Source organism: Thermothelomyces thermophilus, chromosome 7 (assembly GCF_000226095.1).
Source record: "Thermothelomyces thermophilus ATCC 42464 chromosome 7, complete sequence".
Classification (NCBI taxonomy): Eukaryota; Fungi; Ascomycota; class Sordariomycetes; order Sordariales; family Chaetomiaceae; genus Thermothelomyces; species Thermothelomyces thermophilus.
In genome coordinates this window covers 927430-950232 of record NC_016478.1, presented here as the reverse complement: position 1 = coordinate 950232, position 22803 = coordinate 927430, and the positions used below count along the sequence as shown (strand labels likewise).

Here is a 22803-nt window from a genome sequence, read left to right as displayed (position 1 = left end):
GACTTCACCCAATTCGTGTTGCCCTCCATCACAAATCTCCCAAGAGCGCACCTGGCAGCAACCCTGAGCTTTGTCCCGAGTTCATCGCCGAAGCGCGCATAGTCTGTGGACGTAGTGTAAACACGATTTCTGTGTCCCCTCCACCGACCGGGTTCAGCGGGAAAGGGTGGATGAAGTTGTCCTGCGACCACCGCCAAGCCGCTGCCGAGACCTTGCCCATAGTGTACACCTCCTCCAGGATAAATAATCCTAGTGCGATACTTGCCCCACTTTTTTCCATTTTTTTTTTAGCAAGCCACTTACACAATTATCACACCATGTCACTCTCCTAATAATTTTCTATACGAAGGTACTTACAGATATCCTTTCGAGTATAGCAATCTAGGTCCTACACTACAGTGGCCGGCTCGAAGCTTAGATTTGAGCCCTATTGAGAATGTATGGCACTGAATAAAGGATTAGCTTGAACATCGCTACGGTGTTCAATCGCTGAGCCTTATAGGGCCTTGACTAGCTGTTCTGGAGGCGTGGGAGGCAGTGCCCCCTGAGTTTCTTCAGTGCCTGGCACACTCAACGCCCCGACGGCTTGCAAAGGTAATTGAAAACCAGGGAAGGAAGACTGGGTATTGATACTTCTGTACTATAGAAATTTGTATTGGGTTAGTTGTACCTAGACTTCTTGGCTACTTTTCTGATTTGCGTTAGTTGTGGGGCTTGTATCGCACTAGGATTATTTATCCTGGAGGAGGTGTAGTGTATTTCTTCTCGCGGCAGAAGTCAAAAAATTTTCGGTGGAGCAGAGGCATCCAGACTGAAGCTTGGCACCAACTGGGTGGGGCCACTGGCCCGAGCAAACCACCACCACCCCAACTTGTGGAGGATGCCTTGCGGGACACCCAGGTGCGCACTGCCGCAGTCCAGTCCTTGTTCACGGTAAGCCTTGTGGCCAGGGGTGCCTGGACTCGGGGGACTTGGTGGTATGACTCCAAAAACTGCTCCCGAAAGAGCGAACCAGCGTGTGGGAAGGGCTTCCGAATCTTTGATACCTCGACACCCCCTCCCCTCCGTGTCTTTTAGCAACCGCCCTCTCTGCATCGCCTTCCCGCATTGCTGCGAAGGCAGCAGCCGCAACCTCCTAAGTCGGGGGTCAATAAAGAGCTCGTGGTGTGCGGTCCGCCCAGTGATGCTGCTTCTTTGTGTTCTTCATTCCCTTCCCTCCATTTCTTCCCGCATTTTCGGGCGCACCGGTTTTGCGCAATTCAAGCGAGATTTGTTCTCTGCCCAAGGGTGATACAGACCTTGCTTCTCTTATTATACCCGTATTTATAGGATTGACGCCCAACCCGGAACCACTCACCTCTCGCTCGCATTATCCCCCCAGCCTTGCTCACTCCGTTCCGTTACCCCCCTTGTCATTCCCGGCTGCAGCCCGAATTTACCCCTTGGCCCCAGCCCACACAACCTTTTTTTTTATTTTTCCTCACTTATATACCCTTCCGGCCAGTCGGGCACCGGTGCAGCGCGCTCCTCACACGCACGGTCAAATCAGCACACAACACATCTTTTGTTGCTGCTTTAGCCTACATCCAGACCTAGCCTCGCGCATCACCAGCGCTCTGCCGACATGAGCAGGAGCGTCAAATTCCGGAGGCCGTCACCCAGCGGTCACTACGACCACCAGCGGAGCGACTCGGGCTTTAGCGACTGCGAGAGCCGGGCTTCCAACCCCGACGCCGACTATCTGGTGCCCGGCTTCGAGGATCACGGCCTCTACAGCATCCGGCAGGCGCTCGACACGGCGCGCGAGGAGAGCGAAAAATGGCGGGCGCGCGCCGAGGAGCTCGAGGAGAGGAACAAGGAGATGCGCAACGACTTGGAGCAGACCAAGGCACGGCTGCGCGCATTAACCAACGAGCTTGAGATCGCCAACCAGGCCAAGGAAACCCTCGCAAAAACCAACAAGGAGCTCGCCGAGCAGAACGCCCAGCTTCAGGAGACGATCAAGGAGCTGAAAAAGACCAACCGCAAGAGCAGCAGCGGCTCATCGCCCTCGGGCTCCAGCGCTACCGCGTCCGAGTCGTCCGACGAGAAGAAGCTGCGCCGCAGCCCCAGCAAGCGCCGCAAGGACCCATCCGAGAAGTCAGAAAAGGAGAGGGGGCGCGAGCGGGAACGTGAGCGCGAGAAGGAGCGAGACAAGGAGCGCGACAAGGAGCGCGAACGCGAGAGGCGCAAGGAGAAGGAGAAAGAGAGGGAAAGGGAGAGGGAGAGGGCGTTGCAGGAAGAAACGGAACGTCTGCGCAAGCGCTTCGACACGCGCGCCGAGGACAGCGACGCGAAGAGTAGCACGACCGCCAAGAGCCAGCGTAGCCGACACGAGAACTACATCGAGCCGCTCGGCCACGGTGCACCGAGGCCACAGGTCCCGGTCGCAGCTCCGGCACCACGGCAATACACGGCATACACGGCTTCCACCGCGCCGACCGTCTATTCGGCGCCTGCTCCCGCCTACGGTAGCATACGCGAGCCCTTCACAGCGGCCACTCCGCGGTCCCTCCACCCCAAGGTCTACGTCGCCGACGAATACGCTTACGCCGCGGCGGACGAGGAGGATGCTGCCTTCGTCCACCCGCTCTCCCGACCCACACGGCACCCTCGGTGATGCTCCAGCGACACCCCAGCACGCGCGACAAGTGCGACGGCAAGCCTCATGCGTCCGGCTGGTCCCGGTCTTGCATTCTTGACACCAAGCTCGCCCATTGGCGGTACCTGCGCAGAAAGCATGGTGTCCTTCTGCAGCCCTGCTGCGATGGGCTGCTCCGCAGAGCGTGGGACGATCCCGCCAATTCGCGCCATTTCCGGGCTGCTTCCAAATCGGGCCGCATTTTTTTTCGATTCTCATCGCTGCCCAACGGAGCCCCACACCCCATCCGGAACCCAATCCAACGTCGCATTCTTCCCCGTCGCACGCGAACGCAAGAGCGCACACACACACAAAAAAAAAAGGAAAAAAATTACTCCATGGAATCTTCAGCCCGTCCCCCTATTTCGGCAATGCAGCCCAACCCGACCAGGAATCCTGCTTGGCTCTGCGCCGCAATCTTACACGCCTGGCTTACTCTCAGCCACAGCTTACGAAGCTGCCCCCGACACCTCGAGCTCTGTGGGTCTCTTATAGGCTGGGCAGGGCTGGGCTACACTCCACACTAGGAGAGCGGTCCGCAATCCTCGCTGCTCCACATCGGGAGACGGTGGAGTCGACTCTGGTCCCCGCACCTCGGGAGGCCCCACACAGCGGACTCCATCAGCACCCGCCAGAGTGGGTTTCGCGCCGTTTCCACAACGGGCGATCCCACCTGCTTGGGACATCACTTGTTTCATTTTCGACCCTCGATCACATGTTGTTTTCTCCGCTGGGCCACATCTTCCCTGATTATTTTTCCCTTTTTTTTTTCCCTTTTTTCTTCCCTTTCCCCCATATACCCCCGTTGTTGTTTCATCGTGTTTGTATCAACCACAATTTACGTTGCTTTTGGGCATGCATGTTCCTCTCTCTTTTCACCCTTCTTTTGGGTAGAGAAAAGGGAACGGAATGGAAAGGAAAGCGGTTCAACATCATGGTCTGGGCCTGAATGGAAACCACACTCGAAAGGGTTTTTGGAACACGAAATCTTGGGCTTTTTTTTTGTCTGGGCTGCACGGATAGAGCTTTTAGATAGACTTTCTTGTTGTTCTTGTCCCCACGGCAACGGCTACTTTCTGTATGACGGTTGATGGGTTGTTGAGTCTTGTATCAGGCCGTTGACATCGGGTTGAACGGGGATGAGGGAATGATGTAGGGTTCAAATAGACGCAGCACTCGCAGGAGTCGAAAACAAAGCACTGTTCTCAGTTACTACGTTGCGTCTGTTTGGTGATTAGGAATATCCCTTCAAGCCATACTCTCAAGTGCAACAGTCTTGCGCTAGTGTGTGGCCACCTTTCCGGGCTCTGAAACGAAGCTACGAGAAAACCTGGTGATGCACCCAACTCTGGTGTTGAGTTCCATGGTCCTGGTGTCTTGGGAGTTCCCGCGTTGCTCATGCACAGGGGATGGCCCCCCAGCCCAATCCTCCCCTCTCCATATTAATTAACGTGAGTGAGAATCTCAATGACCGTGGAATGTTTTGAATCACGAGGTTATGCATAGTCTGTTCTGTCTGTTCTCTTCTCATTATTGTCGTGGTCGTCACCACGTACATGCAAAACTCATCATCGCACCAAAGAGAACTTGGGTAAGCCGAGATCGAGCAGTCATCTCGCAAATTGTCATACTCTTCATTGCTATCAAGAACCTAGCTACCTGGAGACTCCGGACAGCCATAACCAAACATCGGCAAAGACTAAAGTAGGCTGGGCTAGTCCGGGTCGAAAGCCAAACATGAAGAGGGATCCTGAAATCACGAAAGTTCTGCAGTTGGAACTGACATAGGATTGTACAAGAATGATCACTGTCCCTCTTGGTTCGCCGAACAGTCTCCAAAAACGCGGCAATCTGAACGGACATGGGCCTCTCCAATCACCCGGAGAAGGCGTAGTCCCCTTCGAGCGCCACAAAACTAAACTCATCGCCCATGAAATCAAAATATCTACGGAGGATTCTGACCAACGCCTCAGAGAGGAGCTGCTTTCCACAACGAGCCAAATATTCAAGACCGCGACGGATTCTGCTCCTGCGCCGCCAGTGCCGTCGCCGACTTTGGTACCGGACAACCTTCATCCCAAATCATCCTCCGCAGCGAATCGACAACGTAGGCGGGCGCTGTAGACATTTTTCTTAAAATGAAAATCCACCCCTGGAACGCAAGTTCCCGAGAAAAAGTGGGCTCAAAGCACAGCGAGCGTACATTATAAAAACTAATCAAGAAGAAGCGCTCCCTCCACAATATTTGCACGCCTCCTCGACAATAGTTCCGGGCATCCTTCGATGACCAAAGATGGGGGGAGAATGACCCGAAACCAACTCTCACTCACACCATAAAGGGAAGTTGCGTCTTGAATATAGCCCCCCACAACAGGAGCATCTAAGCCGTGGCGGCACATCACATTATCGCCAACATGACGGGATGACGGGGTACTCTACTGGAGTAGAAGAATGCTCGATCTACGAGCATGCCAAGTAAGTAAATACGACAAACCTCACTTTTCCGCAAACGGCATGCCTTCCTCCATTACGGAAGAGAGGTTATGGAAGAGAGGCCCCCATCAATCGACAGAGAACCAGCGGGGAGCACCCAGTTGAGACCCCCCTGGGGACTCAAGAACTGCTGCTCGGATCCGCTTCGCAACCCTCTCCCAATATCATCATAACTACTCGATTGCCGCAGAGTCAAGGTACACTACACACCAGGACGAGAGGCGCCCGGGGGGGGGGGGGGGGGAGTGTACGGGACCGCGTGATGGCGGGGAACGGGAGGAGGGTATCAGCGCGAATCGATTACTCTAGCTAGCTTCAGCAACCACAGAACCCTTTGGTTCCGACGACGCCGTGTGTGGCCCCAAACCTGGCTCCCTGAGCCGTCCGAAGCTCATCAAATCTTGCATAGACAGTATAGTACCGACGATGACTGCATGACAACCACCACCACCACCACCACCACCACCACTCTCCCTCACGTAGCTGCTGCAGACGCCGCAGAGCCAGCTCCTCCTCCTCCTCCTCCTCCTCCTCCGCCGTCGCCGCCCTTCTTGACGCCGCCGCCGCCGTCCTTGGACGAATCCTTGGCCTCCTTGGCTTCCCTGTCCCCTCTTCCCCTCCCGCCGCGTCTCCTCCCACTGCGCTTGCTCGGCTGCTGCTCGCCAGCCTTCTCCGGCGCAGACCCGCCAGCCTTCTCCGGCGCCCGGGCGCCCGAGTTCTGCTCGGCGGACGCCGGGCCCGGGGTCTTGGCCGCGCCCGGAGCCGGCGTTGCTGCTGGAGACGCGGTCGCCGCGGCGGCGGCATTCTTCCCCTGAGCCGAACCCGAGCCCGAACCCGAGCCCGAGCCAGAGCCTGAGCCTGAGCCCTTCTTGGCCATCTCCTTGCGTTCGAGGACCTGCACCGTGGCTTGCGCCACCGTCACCGGGCTGGCGGCCATGGCCTTGGCGAGGCCGCTGTGGTCGCCAAAGTCGACATACGCAAACCCCTTCTTGCGGTCGATCTCTATGTTGGTCACGGTACCAAACGTCTGCATGACATCCCTCAGCACGGCCTCGGTGACGCCCTGAGAATGGTTGGCATGCTTGACGAACGCGCGGGTCGCGCCCGGGCTGGGTGTGGCAGGGGCATTCGCCTTCTTGGAACCGCCGCTCTGTTTCTGGGATGCGGACTTGGTCGACGAGGGAGCCGTTTGGCTTGTTGCTTGCGCCGACTGGCCGGCCTTGGACGGCTGCCCCGTCGAGGCCGGCGTCGTCTGGGCTTGCGGGGACTGACTCCGCTGGGAGTCTTTCTTCTTTAATACCGTGACGGGCGGCTTTGCTGATGCCGTGGCTGGCGTGTCGGTAGGTTTTCCGCCATTCGCTTCTCCTTTAGTCTTTGAATTGTCTTCGCCAGCCCCGCGTTTCCTATTCCGCGACTTCCCAGACGCGGGCTGTTGGGTCTTGGCGGGAGTAGACGATGCCGGGGGTTCAGTGGGAGCAGCGGGAGGCGCGGTTTCAGAGGTGGCCGGTGCGGCTGGCTTTGGATTCTCCTTGGTAGTGGCTTTCGCCTCTGATTCCGCCTTCGCAGCTTCTTTGGCCCCTTCTCTTGCTGCTTCTTTGGCCGCTTCTTGGCGGGCTTTGCGATGCGCATTTTTCGGGCTCAGGCCGAGATCGCGCTGAAGAATGAGTGCAGCAGCTGCTACGCCTGCTTTCCGATTCTTAGGTGGCGCGTCTTGTCCTCCAGGTTGTGGGTTGGATGTTGAAGAAGCAGCCGACCTTGTCTGAGCCGCAACCGTTTTGGCGGCCTCGGCGGCCGCTTCCACAGCGGCAGCGGCCTTCTTGGTGAGAATTTTGACCGATTCCCTTGGCCGCTCCGATGCCTTGTCTGATGCCTTTTCCGATGCCTTCTCTCTCTCACTTCTGCTTTCCCGAGACCTCTTCTTGGACTCCTCCGGTGCCGGGGCGGCATTCTTGCCCTTAGCACCCTGGGAATCCTGGCGGGCATGCTTCGCGCTCTTGGCCGCAGCCGCCTCTTTGGCCTTAGCCGCCTTCTTCTCCTTGAGATATTCGACCAAGGGTGTTGTCATGGTCTTCTCCGCCTTGGCGGGATCCTCGGCAGGTGGCTCAACTTCCTGAACCTCTTTTGGCGCATCGGGGTTGGCCAGAGCCTCGAGAAATGCCATAAACTCCGGGTCTTGGTCGATTGTGCCTTGCCGCCCATCAACGCGCTTCTTGTCGCCGGGGATTTTCTTGTAGGCGGCAAACTCGACGGTGGGGAGAGAAAGCAGGGCTGGGTCGTTGTATGTCTCTTTCGCATCTTCCCACGTTGCCGTTTGCACCCTCTGCAGCAGCGCCGTCAAGTCGTCTCTCCTGATGACATGGAGGTATGCGCGCGATGGCCGCGAGGGTTTCGAGGGACTATTCGGAAAGATGATCAGTGCCTGAAGAAAGAAACAAAAAAAGAAACGAAAAATATCAGATCGCGGCGTGGGATACTGACTGGCGCGACACCTTTCCGGGCCAGTATGAGAACCAGTCGACCTTGGGCCCTCCAACCTTCCATTCATCGCCCAAGATGGTGACAAACTCGTCCTCGGTCATCCCTGGCGGTAGACGCCTAACGACTACCTTCTCGCCCTGGGGCGGCGCCTTGGCCTTGGGAGCTTTTGGCGCATCGTTGGAGGACTGACCATCTGTTGCACCGCCATTCGTTTTCCTGGCCAACAGCTGAGGGGTGCTCATGACCATTTAGATTCCGCTCGGCTTCGGGGTCTCTGACTCTTCTTGGTGGCCCAATCGATGGGACGTTTCAAATACGTTGAGGAAATTCGAGCGCTTTAAGAGACCCAGCTTCCTGGATCCTGCGTCGCCGAGCAGGCCGTTTTGGCGGGAAAGTAGTAGTAGGTTCAGCCAAAAAGGTTTCAAGGGTTGCTGCGCAGTCCTTCTCTAAAGTACCCTAGCACAGGGCACTGCAGTTCGCTGGACGAGCATTGAAGAAAGGTGATAAGGTTGTGGGGCGGTCTTATCAAAGCCCCGCTGGCGAATAGAGGGGTCTGCCCAAGCGCTTGCTGTATGTTCTGTAGTGTAGTTACGGATTACTTGGTATGTAGCGTAACGTGGTTCAGAGAGGGCGGGAACCTAACATCAAACGTCAACCCAACGCTGACCCCCGGCGCACCTCTGAGGAACATCCCGCACGCGCCGATGCTGCGCCGTGATCTGTTTATTTTGTAGACGAGGGCCGTTGAGACTTACGAACTTTACTTACCCGAGCCTCCGTTCCGGCCTGGTACGATACGAAGTACGGAATCGTTGGTCCATCCTCCGGCCGCGCTCTGTTAATTAGTTCCCAGGCGCCGGAGCAGCACAACTCCACCAACCCCTCGATCAGCTCCCGAGCCACCCTCATTCATCACGCAATTTGCGACCCCGTTCACACCGCTACCGCCAGGACAACAACCGACGGGCGCCAAAGATAGCGCTCCTGCTCCAGTGAGCCAGCACCAACACGAGCGCCATGACCAGTGTACCGAAACCGGGTCCGGCAAAGCTCCGGCCAGGCGCCGGGCTGGACGAGTGGCTCGAGGAGGCCAAACAATGCCACTACCTGCCCGAGCACGTCATGAAGCAGCTCTGCGAGATGGTCAAGGAGGTTTTGATGGAGGAGTCCAACATCCAACCCGTCGTCACGCCCGTCACAATATGCGGCGACATCCACGGCCAGTTCTACGACCTGCTCGAGCTGTTCCGCGTGGCCGGCGGCATGCCCGGCGAGTCGAACGTCCAGGCGCCCATGACCAGCACGACAGTCATCACGTCCGACGACATTGAGCCGCCGACAGAGATCACGAACCCGAAGCTGAAGGGCAAGGTGAAGAGTGCGGGGACACCTGCAGATGGCAACGGAGACGATACCGCCGCTGCCGAGGCCCAGGAGGAAACCACGCACTCCGCCCCCCCGGCTGACTCTGGCGTGCAGTCGGTCCAGACGCGTTTTGTCTTTCTTGGAGATTTCGTCGACCGGGGGTATTTCAGCTTGGAAACCTTCACCCTCCTCATGTGTCTAAAGGCAAAGTGAGTTGTCCCCCCCCCCCCCCCCCCGGCCCCCAAAACCCCTCAAAAACGACCCAAACACCAGGACGCGCAGTCGCGCAGTCGCGCAATCGCGCAACCGTGTAGCTCCTGTTAACACCAGCGCGACAGATACCCCGACAGAATAGTCCTCGTCCGCGGCAACCACGAGTCGCGCCAAATCACGCAAGTGTACGGCTTCTACGAAGAGTGCCAGCAAAAATACGGCAACGCGTCGGTGTGGAAGGCCTGCTGCCAAGTCTTTGACTTCCTCGTGCTGGCCGCCATCGTCGACGGGACTGTGCTCTGCGTGCACGGCGGCCTGAGCCCCGAGATCCGCACGATCGATCAGATCCGGGTGGTTGCGCGCGCTCAGGAGATCCCCCACGAGGGCGCCTTCTGCGACCTGGTCTGGAGCGACCCGGAAGATATTGAGACGTGGGCCATCAGCCCGCGCGGCGCCGGCTGGCTTTTTGGCCATAAGGTGGCCAACGAGTTCAACCACGTCAACGGGCTCAAGACGATCGCGCGCGCCCACCAGCTCGTGAACGAAGGGTACAAGGTGAGTGTCTCCCCCCCTCCCCGGGGCCCCCACCTTGGAACAAAGAATACTCTCGGTCACGCGCATGAACCTAACCTGGGGCGTCGCCGTCCTTCTGTTCGTAGTATCACTTCCCGGAAAAGTCCGTCGTCACCGTCTGGTCGGCGCCCAATTACTGCTACCGCTGCGGCAACGTCGCCTCCATCATGACCGTCACGTCGTCCGACTGCCTGGAGTCGAGCACAAAGTTCTCCATCTTCTCGGCCGTGCCCGACGACCAGCGCCACATCCCTGGCGGCCGCCGCGGCGCCGGCGACTACTTTCTCTGAGCGGGAAGAAAAAGAGCGAAAGAAGGGGAGACCCCGAAGGCGGCGGCGACTAACTTTGCGATGAACAATTTGCCATACACATGCACGATGGGTGACGGCTGACCCCGACCCCCCCCTTCCCCTCGTAACCTGTCTGTCTCTGCAGAGGTTGCGAAATCGCTTGCATTTCGCACTGCTTGCTTGCTTGCCTTGCTGCACAGCGGCCAGTCATGGTTGTAGATGTGAGCAGTGTTTTGCTGTTGGTGTTGCGCCGAGAGAATGAGAGGGAGAAAGGGAAGGGGGGAGAAGGGACAAGGAGAAGAGAGCAAGTCAACCGGAAGAGCAATGCTGACGAAGGGGTGTGCTTGGTTCGCTTCGCTCGGGAAGCGAGAGCACATTCCGCTCGTTTCCTTCTTCGAGCGCTTTAAGCAACAAACGTCATGCTCGTCACACTCATCCTTTAACTCGTGCTCGCTCGCCGTCCTCTCCAAGGAAGGGGGGGGGGGGGGATCGAACAGGCTCTAGAGCTCGGGTCTGTCAACACGGCCAAGGTTAGACAATCCTCGAAGCACGACGCAGCAAAGCTTCGTGCGAAATCTGGCAGCAGCAATGGCGGGTCTCTTTTATCTCGCGGAACTGGGTCGTTGTTAGTAGATGATTGCGCATAGAGCGAGCGGGGCGGCGATTTGTTACCGTTCCTTTCGCAAGATATTCGGGGGTGTTGGGGGGGACACCAGGTGGCGGCACAGACATGAAGATGAACCGGCGTCTTTTGTGTATCATGCATGGCTCTGGATCAGAAACAAGCGGCATTCACATACCCTTACCCGTTTTCAACTTACACACTGGCTGCGTCTTAGTCATGGTATAATTATCCAGAGATGGCCTGGCTACCGGAAACGAGACGAGACAGCAATGTCGCAAACGCATTGTCGGATACCCCTGACTTGAACAATGAGGTGACAATGTAAACTTTCCAAACTCTTGCCCTTTATGTCACTAACCCGTCTATGTACTGTACCGACTTATCAAGCCGCGCTTGGCTGGCGCTTCTAGATTGTTTAATATGCAAAAGTTTACGCACCCTCGACCCGATAAATAGCATCGTTCCCCACCCAGTTCGCCCATTCATATATACACATTACCTTCTCCAACTCTGCTAGTGAGGAGTGTCTCTCTCCCTTTTCCATTCCTTCCTCACTTTCTCTCTCTCTCTCTCTCTCTCTCTGTCTCTATATCTCTCTCTATATCTCTCTCTAACATCACCTCTGACCCTTCAGCTCTTCCTCGACCTCCTCCTTGACAAGGTCTCGCACGGCCTTCCAGTCATTCGCTACCTCCCTAACCCTCTTCTCCTTCTTGTCCAGGCCGACAAACTCTGGGGGCAGCACCTTGGAGTCAAACTCGAAGCCCGGCTCGTCCTTGAGGGCGAGCGTGACGGCGCCGGCAAACTTGGCCGGGTGGGCGGTCGACAGCGAGATGATGGGCGTGTTGGCGCCGTTGAGGCGGGCGGCGGAGCGGCGAGCGGCCTCGACGCCGACGGCCGTGTGGGGGTCCAGCACGTAGCCAACCTCCCTATACACGCTGCGGATGGTGTCGAGGGTCTCCGGGTCGCTGACCCGCTCGCTCTCGAAGGTGCGGCGGGCCGACTCGAGCACGTCCTTGTAGACGGGCCCGAAGCCGCCCTTGGTCTTGAGGCTCGATAGCCAGGCCGAAACCTCCTGGCCGGCCTGTTTCTTGTTCCACTCGTCGTCCATGCCGGCGCTCGCGGCGAACTCGTAGGCGAGGTACCAGAGGAGGCGCTCAAAGTTGGAGGAGACGAGGATGTCCATGGCGGGCGAGAGGGTCTCCTTGACGCCGTCCTCGTGGGCCTGGACGCCGTCCGACTCGATGCCGCCCTTGGCGGCCGAGCCATAGGCGGGCTTCTTCTCGTACCTGCCCGTCTTCCAGAACCGGTCGAGAATGTCGTTCTCGTTGGTCGCGATGACGAGCTTGTCAACGGGCAGGCCCATGCGGTAGGCGAAGTAGCCGGCCAGGATGTCGCCAAAGTTGCCCGAGGGGACCGAGAAACGGACCTTGTCGCCGACCTTGAAGGAATCCGGTTGTTGGCGGGCGAGGGAGAAGTACGAGTAGAAGTAGTAGACGGTCTGGGCGAGGATGCGGGCCCAGTTGATCGAGTTAACGGCGCCGAGCTTGTGGGTCGAGTTGATGTCGGGGTCGGCAAAGAGCGCTTTGACAATGTCCTTTAGGTGGGCGGGTCAGTCTCTCACGGGAGGGACACCACACGGTAGACGGGCGGCAGAGGGGCAAAGGCCAGGCAGGGTGTACCAACCTGACAGTTGTCAAAGTTGCCGGTAACGGCCAGGTTGTGGACGTTGGCGTCCAAGACAGTGGTCATCTGGAGCTCCTGGATCGGGCTCACGCGGCCCTTGGGGTGGAGCATGAAAACCGAGACGTCCTTCTTCCCCCGCAAGCCATAGATGGCGGCGGAACCCGTGTCACCGCTCGTGGCGCCCACAACGGTGAGGTGATACCTGTCGCGGCCCGTCTTTCCCTCGTTCCGGCGCACCAGGAAGTATTCGAACAGGTTGCCGAGGAACTGCAGAGCCACGTCCTTGAAGGCAAAGGTTGGCCCGTGGAAGAGTTCCAGCAAATGTATGTTGCCTTGGAGATGGATCAGTGGGGTAACGTCGTCGGAGCGAAAGGTCGAATAACTGCGGCGGATGATGTCCTTGAGGTCCTCGGCAGGGAGTTCGGAGGGAGAGATGTAGAGCGACAGGACGTTGAAGGCAAGGTCGACAAAGGAAAGGTCCTTCCAGGACTCCCATTGCGACGCGATGGGAACTTCCTCGGGGATGTACAGACCGCCATCGGAGGCGAGACCCTTGAGCACGACTTCCTCGAAGGAGAGCTGGGCAGGGTTCAGATCGTCAGCGACGGGTTGATTTTTGGAGCGCGTTGAAGGAGGACACGGTGGAGGGCGTGTCGCGTGAGGCCTTGGGAGAGGAGAGAACCTACACCGCTATCATTGCCCCGCGTGCTGAGGTAGCGTTGCGACGCGGTGTGCGTCTCGTCAGAGGCGCCGTTCGCGGCGACGCCGTTGGACATTTTTGGCGGGAGTGCGATGTAATTGAGAGACTCGATTGGCGACGGAGCGGTGGCCAGTGGTTGCGAATGGGCCGGGATGCTCAGGGAGGAGAGGAGGTGGACGGCGATATGGGGGAGGAGAGAGGGAAGGGGACGGAGACTAGAATCAAGAGGCAGAGTCAGAGTCTGCCCCCGAGTCTTGCGTTTGAAGGGAAAGTTGGTGCCGAGTATCGGCGAGCGGGGCCGCAAAAAGCTGCGGTTGTGCCCCGCACCCACTCGCCGCCAACCGGACCGTGTGCTCGACTTGGCCCTTGCCCCTTCCAGCGTGCAGAGACTAGGGGACCTCAACCTCAGCATTCAGTTTTGACACAACTGCTTGGTGCACCTCTTGAATCGTGGTCTCCTCCAACGCGCAAAATTCGCAAGAGGAGTACTAGTCTAATTCTCATCATCTCTTCCCCCAGTCCTGTTCGCCGCGACTGAACCACGGGTCTGATGCGATGGTTGGCGCGTCTGAAAGCGTCTCCATTTCCAGCCGTCAGCTGAGGCGCACCACATGGATATTAAGGCGCGGCATGTCTGATGTCGAAGACAACAACACTGGGTCACGCAGCCGTGAGGAATTCATCGAGTGCTGGAGGGGGCCCCCCCTTCCCCCCCCCCCCCCCCCAAAAGCCTCTTCCTTCTCAAGTTGCGAGGCGGGAATCTGGCATGCTGTCGAACCCATACGCAGTGAATCGATTCTTCGTACTGATTGCTCTTCCAGAAAGAAGGTATCGTGAAGGCCGCTGGCCTCGCCGATGAGGGTCCACGATGGACCCAGTTGCTCGACCGAGATCCTGGGACTGCAAACGAGGCTCAATTGCAAACCATACATATGCCGGGTTGGCTAGGAAAACAAATCTCTACAAACTCAGAAATAAAGAAGGGGAGGACGAAGACGAAGGAGGGTATAGTGTAGAGGTGTAGTGTGCTGTATAAAGCAGAGGAGGGGACCGGTGTGGAGAAGCCAACCAATCCCTTGAGGCGGGTCCGCAACCTCCGTCGCGGCGGGAAGGTTTGAGCAACTCCCAGCCCGGGCCGCTACGGTGGTAGGTAGAGTATGAGGAACTTCATCGTAGGTAGCATACACCACGCGACAAAGAACTACACTCCACAGTACTGCATTATGCGACGCAATGATAGTGTACACCCCACTCACTCAACTTGACTCAACTCAACTCAACTCGTGCAGTCACCCCGGTTCTGCTTCGTGAGAGTCGGCTTGCACAGGGAGAAGGGATTGCCCAAGAACGGTTCAGAATTGGCTCTGGCACACATCAAACAAGGTGCGGGTGGGGCCGACGACAACGGGATTGGCGGCCCACCATGCAAGCCCAGGCGTAGTGTAGGCGGGATGCAACAGAATTCAAGATTGGTGGGTCATTGGCTCGCCCCCAAGCTCGAGGGAGACGCGGGGCAAGCGGGAGGTGGGACTGGCCCAACCCCAGACTGCAGAATAGCCAATTGGCATACTCGGCACTGCAGCCCCCTGCACGGCTAAGGTACACTACAATACTCCGTAATCCGTACTCGAAGTCGCTGGCCCAGTGTGCATTCTCCGCTCGACTGAGCAGGCACTGCGAGTGTTTTCCTCGGCGCTTATCGTGTCCAAATTTCTTCAGCAAGCCTATGCCGACATGTCCGTGTGACTGCGAAACCAGGAGCTGTCGCTGCAGGTCGTCGAGCCTTCTTTTTTGGGGCACGTGGATAGAGTTTTCCCAAGTGCAGTATGCGAGCTGTGTGAGCAGGAAGGGTCCTCCACACCAGGGACTCTTGGGAGCTTGTGTATACTAAGAGTACTACTCCGTAGTAGTTAACCATGTCATCGCTGTCATCGCGGTCATCGCGGGGCCCAGGACGTGGATCGGCCAACGGCGGGTGACGATCCCCAGCAACGATTGCCTCGATCAGACGCGCCCGTTGCATGGCCTTCCATTGCTCCATCACTACTCGCAATACACTACATACACTACGTTGTCGGTGTCGAGAGTTCTCCACCGCAGACAATCAGATAGCAAGCATACAGCAGGCGGCTGTGTGCACCGCAACCAACCGGGTGCCTACTTGCATGTGCATCAAAAGTCCAGGGAATCAAGGAAGATCTGCACAGCGAATGCCCGCGCCTGCCTCCGAGAGCACCGGCCCTGTCTCACGAGCGCCGCTTTCCCTTTTGCTTCTTCCTCCAACACGCGTACTGTATGTATTATTTATTATTGTTCAGTTCTCTCATCTGCCATCCGCCAATGCTACTGACTTATTTCATCCTCATCGCAATTCACTTGTGGACGTAATTCACCACATTAGCGAGGCCATCGCCGCCCCCTTGTGGGAAAGCAATTCGGGAGAGCAATTAGGCATTGCACGGTTGAGAGGCGAAGTGACGCGATTGCGGGTTGCACCATTGTCTTATCAGCCGCCCAACAGCTGCACTGTGTGCGTGTGTGGTGTGAGGTTGAGCGCGCAACCAGGCCAATTCGAAACCCCCCCTCGACTCGCTTCAACCAAGAGCAGGGATCAGCGATAAGGCACCTCTGCCCCCCTCTCCTCCTTCCTTCTTTCTCTACTCGACACTCCCCCCCTCTCGATCACTCTAGATTCCGATCGAGACTGGTATTGACAAAGAAGAATTTATCTTCTGTCGAGACTGTCTCGACAGTCGAACCCCAATTTCATCCATCGCCATCGGCTGGCTCCTCTCTAATTCTCTCTCCTCGTCATCGCCCGCTAATACGATAACTATTAATCGATTCCCACCTTTGTTCTCCGCACTCTTTTCTGGCCGTGTCCCTGCGTCGATCTCTATCCGATCGCATAAAACTTCAGATCCCCCTCGACGTCCTGGCCCGGGTCGCCCGCGTCCTGTTCTCGCGTCGATGCATCCGTGAACCACCAGCAAGGACGACGAGGACGCCGACGACGACGACGACAACGACCACGACCGCAGAGCGGTATCATGGCGACAATTGCCTTGTCCAGACCTGTTACTACCCATCGGTCCACGTCCCTGTCTGCGACCATTGCCCTCGACAGCCACCCTTCGCAATGTCCGCCCCCCGTGCCCAACAAGCACATTCCCGTGTGCCCCCCCGGCCCCATCCCGCAGCAGGAGCCCACCACGCCGCCGCCATCCCCGGGCTCCCAGGAGGATCAGGTGAACCGGTCGCTGCTGTACCCCCCGGACAAGTACCCTCGCGTCGAGATGGGCCGGCTTTCCATCTACGAGCTTGATACCGACGACGTCGCCGCCGCCCTCGACCACGTCGCCCGTCAACCGCTCCCGGACGCCTCCCAGGTCTTCCCTTGGCTTCACGGCCTCCACCCGTCCAACACGGTCCAGCAGACCTTCTTCATGGCCCGGAAGCGCGCCCTGCGGAGGACGCCCCCCTGCCTGCGCGGCATCACTGTCGTCAAGGCCAACGGGGAGCTCACCGTCTCGCGGCTAAAGGGCGCCATCGCCCCGCACGAGTTCCTGCGCACCGGGGGCGCCTCGGCCGAGTTCCTCGACGTCGATCCCACGGAGGGATTCTCGGTCCGCAACTTCCACATCCAGGCGGCCAAGGCGGCCATGACCTCGGACATCATAGTCTACGGCGACGACGACGCCGCCGTGCGGAAGCTGGCCTGGGACGTCGCCGCCGCGCAGCAGCAGTGGCGCGAGAGGCACGAGGCCATGCGGCACCCCTTGCCCCACTACAACACCTTCGTCTGCGTCAGCCCCTTTGACGAGTTCGAGGAGAAGCACCCCGAGATCGTGTCGGTCAGCTCGGACGGGCTCCTCACCGGAAACGTGCTCGATTTCTTCCACCAAGAGAGGCTCGACATGTACGACATGACGCAGGCGTCCGAGATCTCGCCCAACGTCTGGCTGGGCCCGACCCCCGACTCGAGCTCGGAAGATGAGCAGGCCTACGACATCCTGATCGACTGCAACGACCTCGGCCGGCTGAACCCGGCCGCCCTGCAGGCCATCGCGGACGCACCCGACGACGAGACCAAGCAGTACCACCTCGACTTCCCCTCCTCCGGTAGCATCATCGCGCCGAGCTGGTCGAACGCAGAAGCAGACGGTATCCTCGAAACCTGCAAGTGGCTCTATCACCTCGCCCACGGCACGCGCCCTTCGCCTCCAGCCACCACCACCCCCTCCTCACCACAACCCCAATCTGCCGCCGACGCCGACGGCGACATCCCAATGGTCTCGACCACCGCGGCCTCACCATCGCCATTATCATCATCATCACCCGCACCAGCACCACCACAACCCACGGCACGACCCCGCAGGATCCTCTTACACTGCAACGACGGCTACACCGAGACCACGCTCCTCGCTGTCGCCTACCACAGCTTCGCCACTGGCCAGCCGGTACCCCTCGCCTGGCTGGACCTGCACGCCTCCAAACACCGGAACCTCTTTGCCTATCCGTCAGACGTTAGCCTGCTCAGCGCCATCGCCCCTCGTCTGCTGGCCGAGTCGCCCTCGTTCTCAGGAACAGCAGCAGCAGGAGAAGGTGGTCGGGGAGGAGGACGGGGACGAGGACGAGGAAGAAAAGGAGCAGGGACCACGCGGTCACAGGCCCCATCCGCCGAGCAGCTTGCCGACATTCTGCGCGAGCAGGAACCGCGCTGGTTTGCCGGCTTCGACGGCTCGTTCCCCAGCCGCGTGCTGCCGTACATGTACCTAGGCAACCTGGGGCACGCCAACAACCCGGACCTGCTGCGGGCCCTGGGCATCGGTCAAATTTTGAGTGTCGGCGAGACGGCCATGTGGCGGGACGGCGAGCTCGAGGCATGGGGTGAAGACAACATCTGTCTTGTCAAGGGCGTACAGGACAACGGGATCGATCCCCTGACTGACGAGTTTGCACGGTGTCTGGAGTTTGTCGGTACGTTCTTCTTCGCTCTCTCTATTTTTCTCCCGTTCTCTTTCCCTCTTCTTCCTGAGGACTGACGTTAAAAAAAAATCTCAGACCGTGGCCGGCGCAACGGGACCGCGACCCTCGTGCACTGCCGCGTCGGCGTCTCGCGCAGCGCCACCATTTGTATTGCCGAGGTCATGCGCAGCCTGGGCATGTCGTTCCCCCGCGCCTACTGCTTCGTGCGCGCCCGCCGCCTCAACGTCATCATCCAGCCGCACCTGCGCTTCGCCTACGAGCTGCTCAAGTGGGAGGAGCATCTCTTCTCGACCGGCCACGGTTCCGGCGGTTCCGGCCACAAGAGGGAGCTCGAGTGGGCCGAGATTGCGCGCGAGGTGGCGCTCATGAACAAGCCTTACGCTCGATGAGTGCCCTACTTTTCTCTTTTTTCTACTCTCTTTCTTTTTTTGGATTATTTTCCCATTTCATTTTTTTATATATTTTTTGGCGCTATTTAGGACTAGAGTGAAGAGAGGGTTCGCTCTCCTGGCTGTCCTGGCGGGGAAGAAACGCGCAGTTCCAGCTCTCTCCTGGAGGGAGACGGGGCGGCTTCTTCTTCAATCACCTCAGGCCTCTACGAATTATTTCTAATCCACCTACACCCCGAGAACATCCCCTTTGAACATGAGGCCAAGGGGGGGTGGATGGTGAGGGAGAAGGTTTGGCTTCCTGCGATCATGTCGCACGCTCACATACACGCATACACATACATGCCGGGTCCGGTGAAGCCTTAGCTCCGCGCACACCAAGTTCATCACCGTCACCCGTCACTATCGTCGAAAATGAGACGTCAGCGCCTTGGAATAACCAGCAGCGGCGTAACAGAACACACGATTCTGGCGTTACTAATTGCGAAACAGCCTACCTGCTTCCCACGCAGTGTTCATCATCTCTTACCGCACTCGGCGCAAACTCCCAGCCTTCGGCCCTCTGCCCTCCGCGAATACATTACGCGGATTTTCTACAGCCTCCATTTCTGTTACCTATAACGACCGGATATGACGCGCTTCACTTTTTGCTCTCTTTATCTTGTTTTCCGGATCTTGTTCTACTTGCCTTACACGGTTGTTTCAATCTTCGACTTGTCTGTTATTTGTTTCATAATCGCTCCCAAAGTATCCTTGTCATGAAGGCTTCTGTTCGATACTGGTATACAGAATCAGGGTAGGAGGAAATCGGAGATTTGGATGAACGGATGATTAGGTGGGTGGATGGAATGGTCAGGCGCTGTCACGATTCGCAGTACTTTTTTCACCGCTGGGATTGATGGGCGGGCGTTGTACGGAACGGGGCTCGAGGATATCTTTTGCTATGGGTTGGTTTTTATTCAGCTTTTGGTTTTCGACTTGTATATGGCTGAGATGGGTTGAATGGACATGTTTGGGAAGCAAGGGTTTCGAAATGAGGTTTTTTTTCTATTCGAATTGAAACACATTCCGATGGCTTAGAGTGCCTTGCCTGTATTGATGGGATCTTCCATTTCTTCGTTTTCTCAGTGACGCACATTTGTAGGGCGCAAAGAGATAGCGAAGCAGAGCAGAACAAGAAACCTCTCAGTTCACCATCATTGGGTAAAGCATGTTTTTTGTTGTAGCCCAAGGATCTCAGCTTTTCTTGTGCTTTTCAGCTCCCTGCTCCTTTGTGCCTGAGGTACGGGAGATAATTGGGTTGAGCAACGACGGTCCAAAACCAGGAGGCAAATCTTTGTGGCCAGCCCTATGATCATTCTGTTACGCAACATAGGTGGCGGTTTGTGATTGCCCATCGCCGCTACGGGCTGGGAATATTAGGACGCTGGCGTTCTCCACGCTTGGAGGAAATACAAAAAGAATAATCAAGGGCGCCAAACCCGAATGCCAAACGCTATGCGAGAATAATAACCCTTTTGGGAATGTCCTCCTGGACCCCATCATCGAGGCTTGCGCCCGTAGTCCCTCGAAACCTCTTCCTTCCTGAAACCCAACTTCGCAGATCACCCCGAGTAGATGTCAACGAGTAAATTCTTCTCTGCAGCAGCGGGAGCTAGTCAGCCTGGCCGTGCTGTGCTGTGACATCGCCGGTGGAAGTGTCTCCTGTGTCTGTAATCTCGGGTGCTCGCTCATTTGTCGGGTCAGCTGGATCATCATGGCCCTGCACAGCCTGCCAGGACGCATGCCCAGGCCCCACGGTCGGAGAAAACATCCATGTCCCGCCTAGATATTCATGCGCGGCCGTCACCCTGGGGTCATCAACGGGGCCGCGACCCCGGCCGAACAGAGAGCCGATCGAGTTGCTCATAGCATCATATATGGCAGCCACGGCGGTGCCAACCATGGCAGCAGGGACACGAACGACGTAGGTCATTGCGGTGTTCGGTGCTCGCTGTTTTCGCCGTTTCGGTTGCGCTGCCCGCACTTCCGTCGACTGTTCAAACTCCTCAAACGGACGATATTCCGTGCTATCGGTTGGCGACTATGAACCGTATACAGAGCTTTCCATCTTAGTGTCCAGCACACTGGGGAGTGCAAGTTAGCGTGTATCTGGGGTGCTGCGCAAACGTTTAGAGAACGTACGTGTACTGCCGGACAAGACATCCCTCCCCTCCGTTTTGCAAATCGATATTGTAGACAAAGAAGCCGCCGTCGCTCGTGGCCACCATGATCTGGGGCGAGTTATTGCACATGGCCACAACGCTGCGCAGAGGTGCGGGGCCTCCTATCAGAGAGCCCCTCGCCGTCGTATTGGCAGGCTTGGGAAGTTTTATGCTCGCGAAGTCACGCTGCGGCTCCCACATCTCGGTGACCGACTGCGGGAGGTAAGGCCCAACAGCTCCCGCAACAGTACGACCCATAATCTGCGACGATCGACGGAGCATGCTGCTAAAGGTGCCGCTTTGCCTCTTGCGGGCTGAATCCTTAGTCCTGGAGCCGGCATTCGGTGTTTCACCGCCACGAGGGGACGAGCCGGAGCTGCCGGGCGAGTATTCTGGGTCGTCGCTGTCGATGCTCCTGGATCGAGACCAGCGGTTTGACCGAGGGCTGCCCGGCTCTTCCGGCTCGGGGACGGCGCTCCCTCCCGCACTGGTGTTCTGCGCGTTGACAAGACGGAAAATATGTACCGTGTCCGTCGAGGACGAGACGCACAGCAGGGTGGAGCTCAAGTTGAAGGACATGCTATATATCGTCGAGGGGTAAGTTCCGCGACGGAACTGATAGAGCTTCTGGCCGTCCGGAACGGAGAAGACTCGTATGATCGTGCCGGTCTCAGAGGCGGTCGCAACCTTGGTGCCTTCGTGGTTCAGGGCGACGAAGGAGAGCGGTGAACGGTGAGCCTCGATGACGTTAAGGGCCTTCCCGGTGTTGGTGTCGTAGATGATGACCTCGCCAGAGGTGGTCGGCACGTAGGTCGAGAGGGGGGGGGCGTGGGCGGGCCGCCTCTCGCCTTGATCCTCGCGCGGTTTGGGCAGGGGGTATGCGATGTAACACCTTTCCGACGAAGGCGACAGAGCGAAGATAGCGTTCGGGTTCGGCGACGTCGCAATGGTGTGCAGCAGGGCCATGTTCCCGATGTCGTAGAGGTAGATCTCTTGCTCAAGGACCACAGCCAGGCGTCTCCTGTTCAGGCGAACCGCCAGTACGGCAGTTGGGAAAGTGAGCTCACAAATGATGGAACCTCGCTACAGAACGCAGCGTTAGCAAGCTGAGAAAGGCAGAGAGGGGCAAAGCGGCGGGTGATGCTTCAGCTTGCCTTGGTATTTTGTATCACTAGGTGCCTAGGCGAGCGAACCAGGGCGACCAGCGAGGTCGAGAAGAGCATCTCAATGATGGTGACATTTCCCTCGTCGCTATTAAAGATCTTGTTGAAGGGATCGGTGTGGTAGATGCGAAAGCCTTTTGTGGTGGCGACGGCGAAACAGCTGTGATCCTGGTTGAAGGTGACAAAGTTGAGCGAGTTGCCCGACATTGTTGCTGCGGCGCACCCGAGCGGCGTCCGTATGTGATCCAAAAGATATATGGGTGATGTGCGGGGCTGTTGGTTGGTTTCGGCGAAAGAGGATGCTCAGTGTCAGGCGACGGTGCTTCTAGTCGAGAACGGGGTTCGGCTGGCTAATTCTACTTCTCGAGATCAGGATATTTTGGAGAACATGAGAAAATGAGAAGCAGCAATCGCGGCATCCGAAACCTTTTCCGGCTTCCTCGGTCCGGATGCCTTGGAGCTTCAGGTCGTTTCTGGCGGCAGTTGCTGTTGGATGGAAGAGGGAGAGCTTCCTGCTCTGCTGCCTCGCTGCTTATGGAAGATGGATTGGGAGCTTCGCTCTTTGGTCCAAAGCTTGGCAGCTGATCGTCACATGCGGGGCATGCACCGTCTTGGCGCCTGGCGGATAGTGACTTGTAGGCCCAAGTGGGCAAGTGGATCCGGCAACTCGATTACTGTAGTGTAGCACATGGAATTCCAAAGGAAACGAGAGCACGAAAGAGCACTGCTCCAAGATCGACAAGGGCTAATGAGAAAATGTTGATGGAAGCGCAAACGTGAACAGTGCAGGCGTGAGAGAATATGATGTAAGCATGCTGAAAGAGAAGGATACTGGGATAGAGAAACGAAGAAAGCTTTTTTTTTTTTTTTTGAAAACAAAGGTCTAAGGGTAGAAGAAGTTTTAAACGAGGAGGGCCCTATAAAGTAACAGGTCGGTCAGTGCATTGGCCTGGGA

At 57.5% G+C, this 22803-nt stretch overlaps 7 protein-coding genes across 7 annotated transcripts; 3 read left to right on the top strand and 4 right to left on the bottom strand.

The window, feature by feature from the left end:
* Positions 1-1624: 1624 nt before the first annotated feature.
* Positions 1625-2659, top strand: MYCTH_97001 (uncharacterized protein; the record flags this gene model as incomplete). The annotated part of the gene is made up of 1 exon (XM_003666619.1): positions 1625-2659. The coding sequence occupies one exon, from the start codon at positions 1625-1627 to the stop codon at positions 2657-2659; it is 1035 nt and encodes a 344-aa protein (XP_003666667.1).
* A 2793-nt stretch (positions 2660-5452) lies between these two features.
* Positions 5453-8108, bottom strand: MYCTH_2311559 (uncharacterized protein). Its single transcript, XM_003666618.1, has 2 exons — positions 7652-8108; positions 5453-7569 (listed from the first exon to the last, which is right to left on the bottom strand). The coding sequence occupies exons 1-2, from the start codon at positions 7897-7899 to the stop codon at positions 5649-5651; spliced, it is 2169 nt and encodes a 722-aa protein (XP_003666666.1). The 5' UTR covers positions 7900-8108; the 3' UTR covers positions 5453-5648.
* A 419-nt stretch (positions 8109-8527) lies between these two features.
* On the top strand, positions 8528-10197 carry MYCTH_2311558 (uncharacterized protein). Its single transcript, XM_003666617.1, has 3 exons — positions 8528-9225; positions 9355-9784; positions 9889-10197. Exons 1-3 carry the CDS (start codon positions 8669-8671, stop codon positions 10090-10092), a joined length of 1191 nt encoding a protein of 396 aa, XP_003666665.1. The 5' UTR covers positions 8528-8668; the 3' UTR covers positions 10093-10197.
* A 980-nt stretch (positions 10198-11177) lies between these two features.
* Positions 11178-13402, bottom strand: MYCTH_2311557 (uncharacterized protein). The gene is made up of 3 exons (XM_003666616.1): positions 13090-13402; positions 12404-12982; positions 11178-12314 (listed from the first exon to the last, which is right to left on the bottom strand). Exons 1-3 carry the CDS (start codon positions 13177-13179, stop codon positions 11334-11336), a joined length of 1650 nt encoding a protein of 549 aa, XP_003666664.1. The 5' UTR covers positions 13180-13402; the 3' UTR covers positions 11178-11333.
* Positions 13403-15939: 2537 nt separating this feature from the next.
* MYCTH_2311554 (uncharacterized protein) lies at positions 15940-18688 on the top strand. Its single transcript, XM_003666615.1, has 2 exons — positions 15940-18083; positions 18168-18688. Exons 1-2 carry the CDS (start codon positions 16154-16156, stop codon positions 18479-18481), a joined length of 2244 nt encoding a protein of 747 aa, XP_003666663.1. The 5' UTR covers positions 15940-16153; the 3' UTR covers positions 18482-18688.
* A 1944-nt stretch (positions 18689-20632) lies between these two features.
* Positions 20633-21778, bottom strand: MYCTH_2311550 (uncharacterized protein). Its single transcript, XM_003666614.1, has one exon. The coding sequence runs from the start codon at positions 21649-21651 to the stop codon at positions 20653-20655; it is 999 nt and encodes a 332-aa protein (XP_003666662.1). The 5' UTR covers positions 21652-21778; the 3' UTR covers positions 20633-20652.
* A 5-nt stretch (positions 21779-21783) lies between these two features.
* On the bottom strand, positions 21784-22365 carry MYCTH_2311549 (uncharacterized protein). The gene has a single exon (XM_003666613.1). The coding sequence runs from the start codon at positions 22053-22055 to the stop codon at positions 21831-21833; it is 225 nt and encodes a 74-aa protein (XP_003666661.1). The 5' UTR covers positions 22056-22365; the 3' UTR covers positions 21784-21830.
* Positions 22366-22803: the final 438 nt, after the last annotated feature.

Excerpts from the sequence above, each read along its gene's own strand:
- MYCTH_2311559 (XM_003666618.1), bottom strand. The coding sequence starts at position 7,899 with ATGGTCATGAGCACCCCTCAGCTGTTGGCCAGGAAAACGAATGGCGGT. Across the intron at positions 7,570-7,651 it reads CCCGGAAAGGTGTCGCGCCA|TCCCTCGAAACCCTCGCGGC; the intron begins GTCAGTATCCCA and ends CTTTCCGAATAG.
- MYCTH_2311558 (XM_003666617.1), top strand. The coding sequence starts at position 8,669 with ATGACCAGTGTACCGAAACCGGGTCCGGCAAAGCTCCGGCCAGGCGCC. Across the intron at positions 9,226-9,354 it reads CTCATGTGTCTAAAGGCAAA|ATACCCCGACAGAATAGTCC; the intron begins GTGAGTTGTCCC and ends CCAGCGCGACAG. Across the intron at positions 9,785-9,888 it reads TCGTGAACGAAGGGTACAAG|TATCACTTCCCGGAAAAGTC; the intron begins GTGAGTGTCTCC and ends TTCTGTTCGTAG.
- MYCTH_2311557 (XM_003666616.1), bottom strand. The coding sequence starts at position 13,179 with ATGTCCAACGGCGTCGCCGCGAACGGCGCCTCTGACGAGACGCACACC. Across the intron at positions 12,983-13,089 it reads CGCGGGGCAATGATAGCGGT|CTCTCCTTCGAGGAAGTCGT; the intron begins GTAGGTTCTCTC and ends AACCCTGCCCAG. Across the intron at positions 12,315-12,403 it reads GCAACTTTGACAACTGTCAG|GACATTGTCAAAGCGCTCTT; the intron begins GTTGGTACACCC and ends GCCCACCTAAAG.
- MYCTH_2311554 (XM_003666615.1), top strand. The coding sequence starts at position 16,154 with ATGGCGACAATTGCCTTGTCCAGACCTGTTACTACCCATCGGTCCACG. Across the intron at positions 18,084-18,167 it reads ACGGTGTCTGGAGTTTGTCG|ACCGTGGCCGGCGCAACGGG; the intron begins GTACGTTCTTCT and ends AAAAAATCTCAG.
- MYCTH_2311550 (XM_003666614.1), bottom strand. The coding sequence starts at position 21,651 with ATGGCCCTGCTGCACACCATTGCGACGTCGCCGAACCCGAACGCTATC.
- MYCTH_2311549 (XM_003666613.1), bottom strand. The coding sequence starts at position 22,055 with ATGTCGGGCAACTCGCTCAACTTTGTCACCTTCAACCAGGATCACAGC.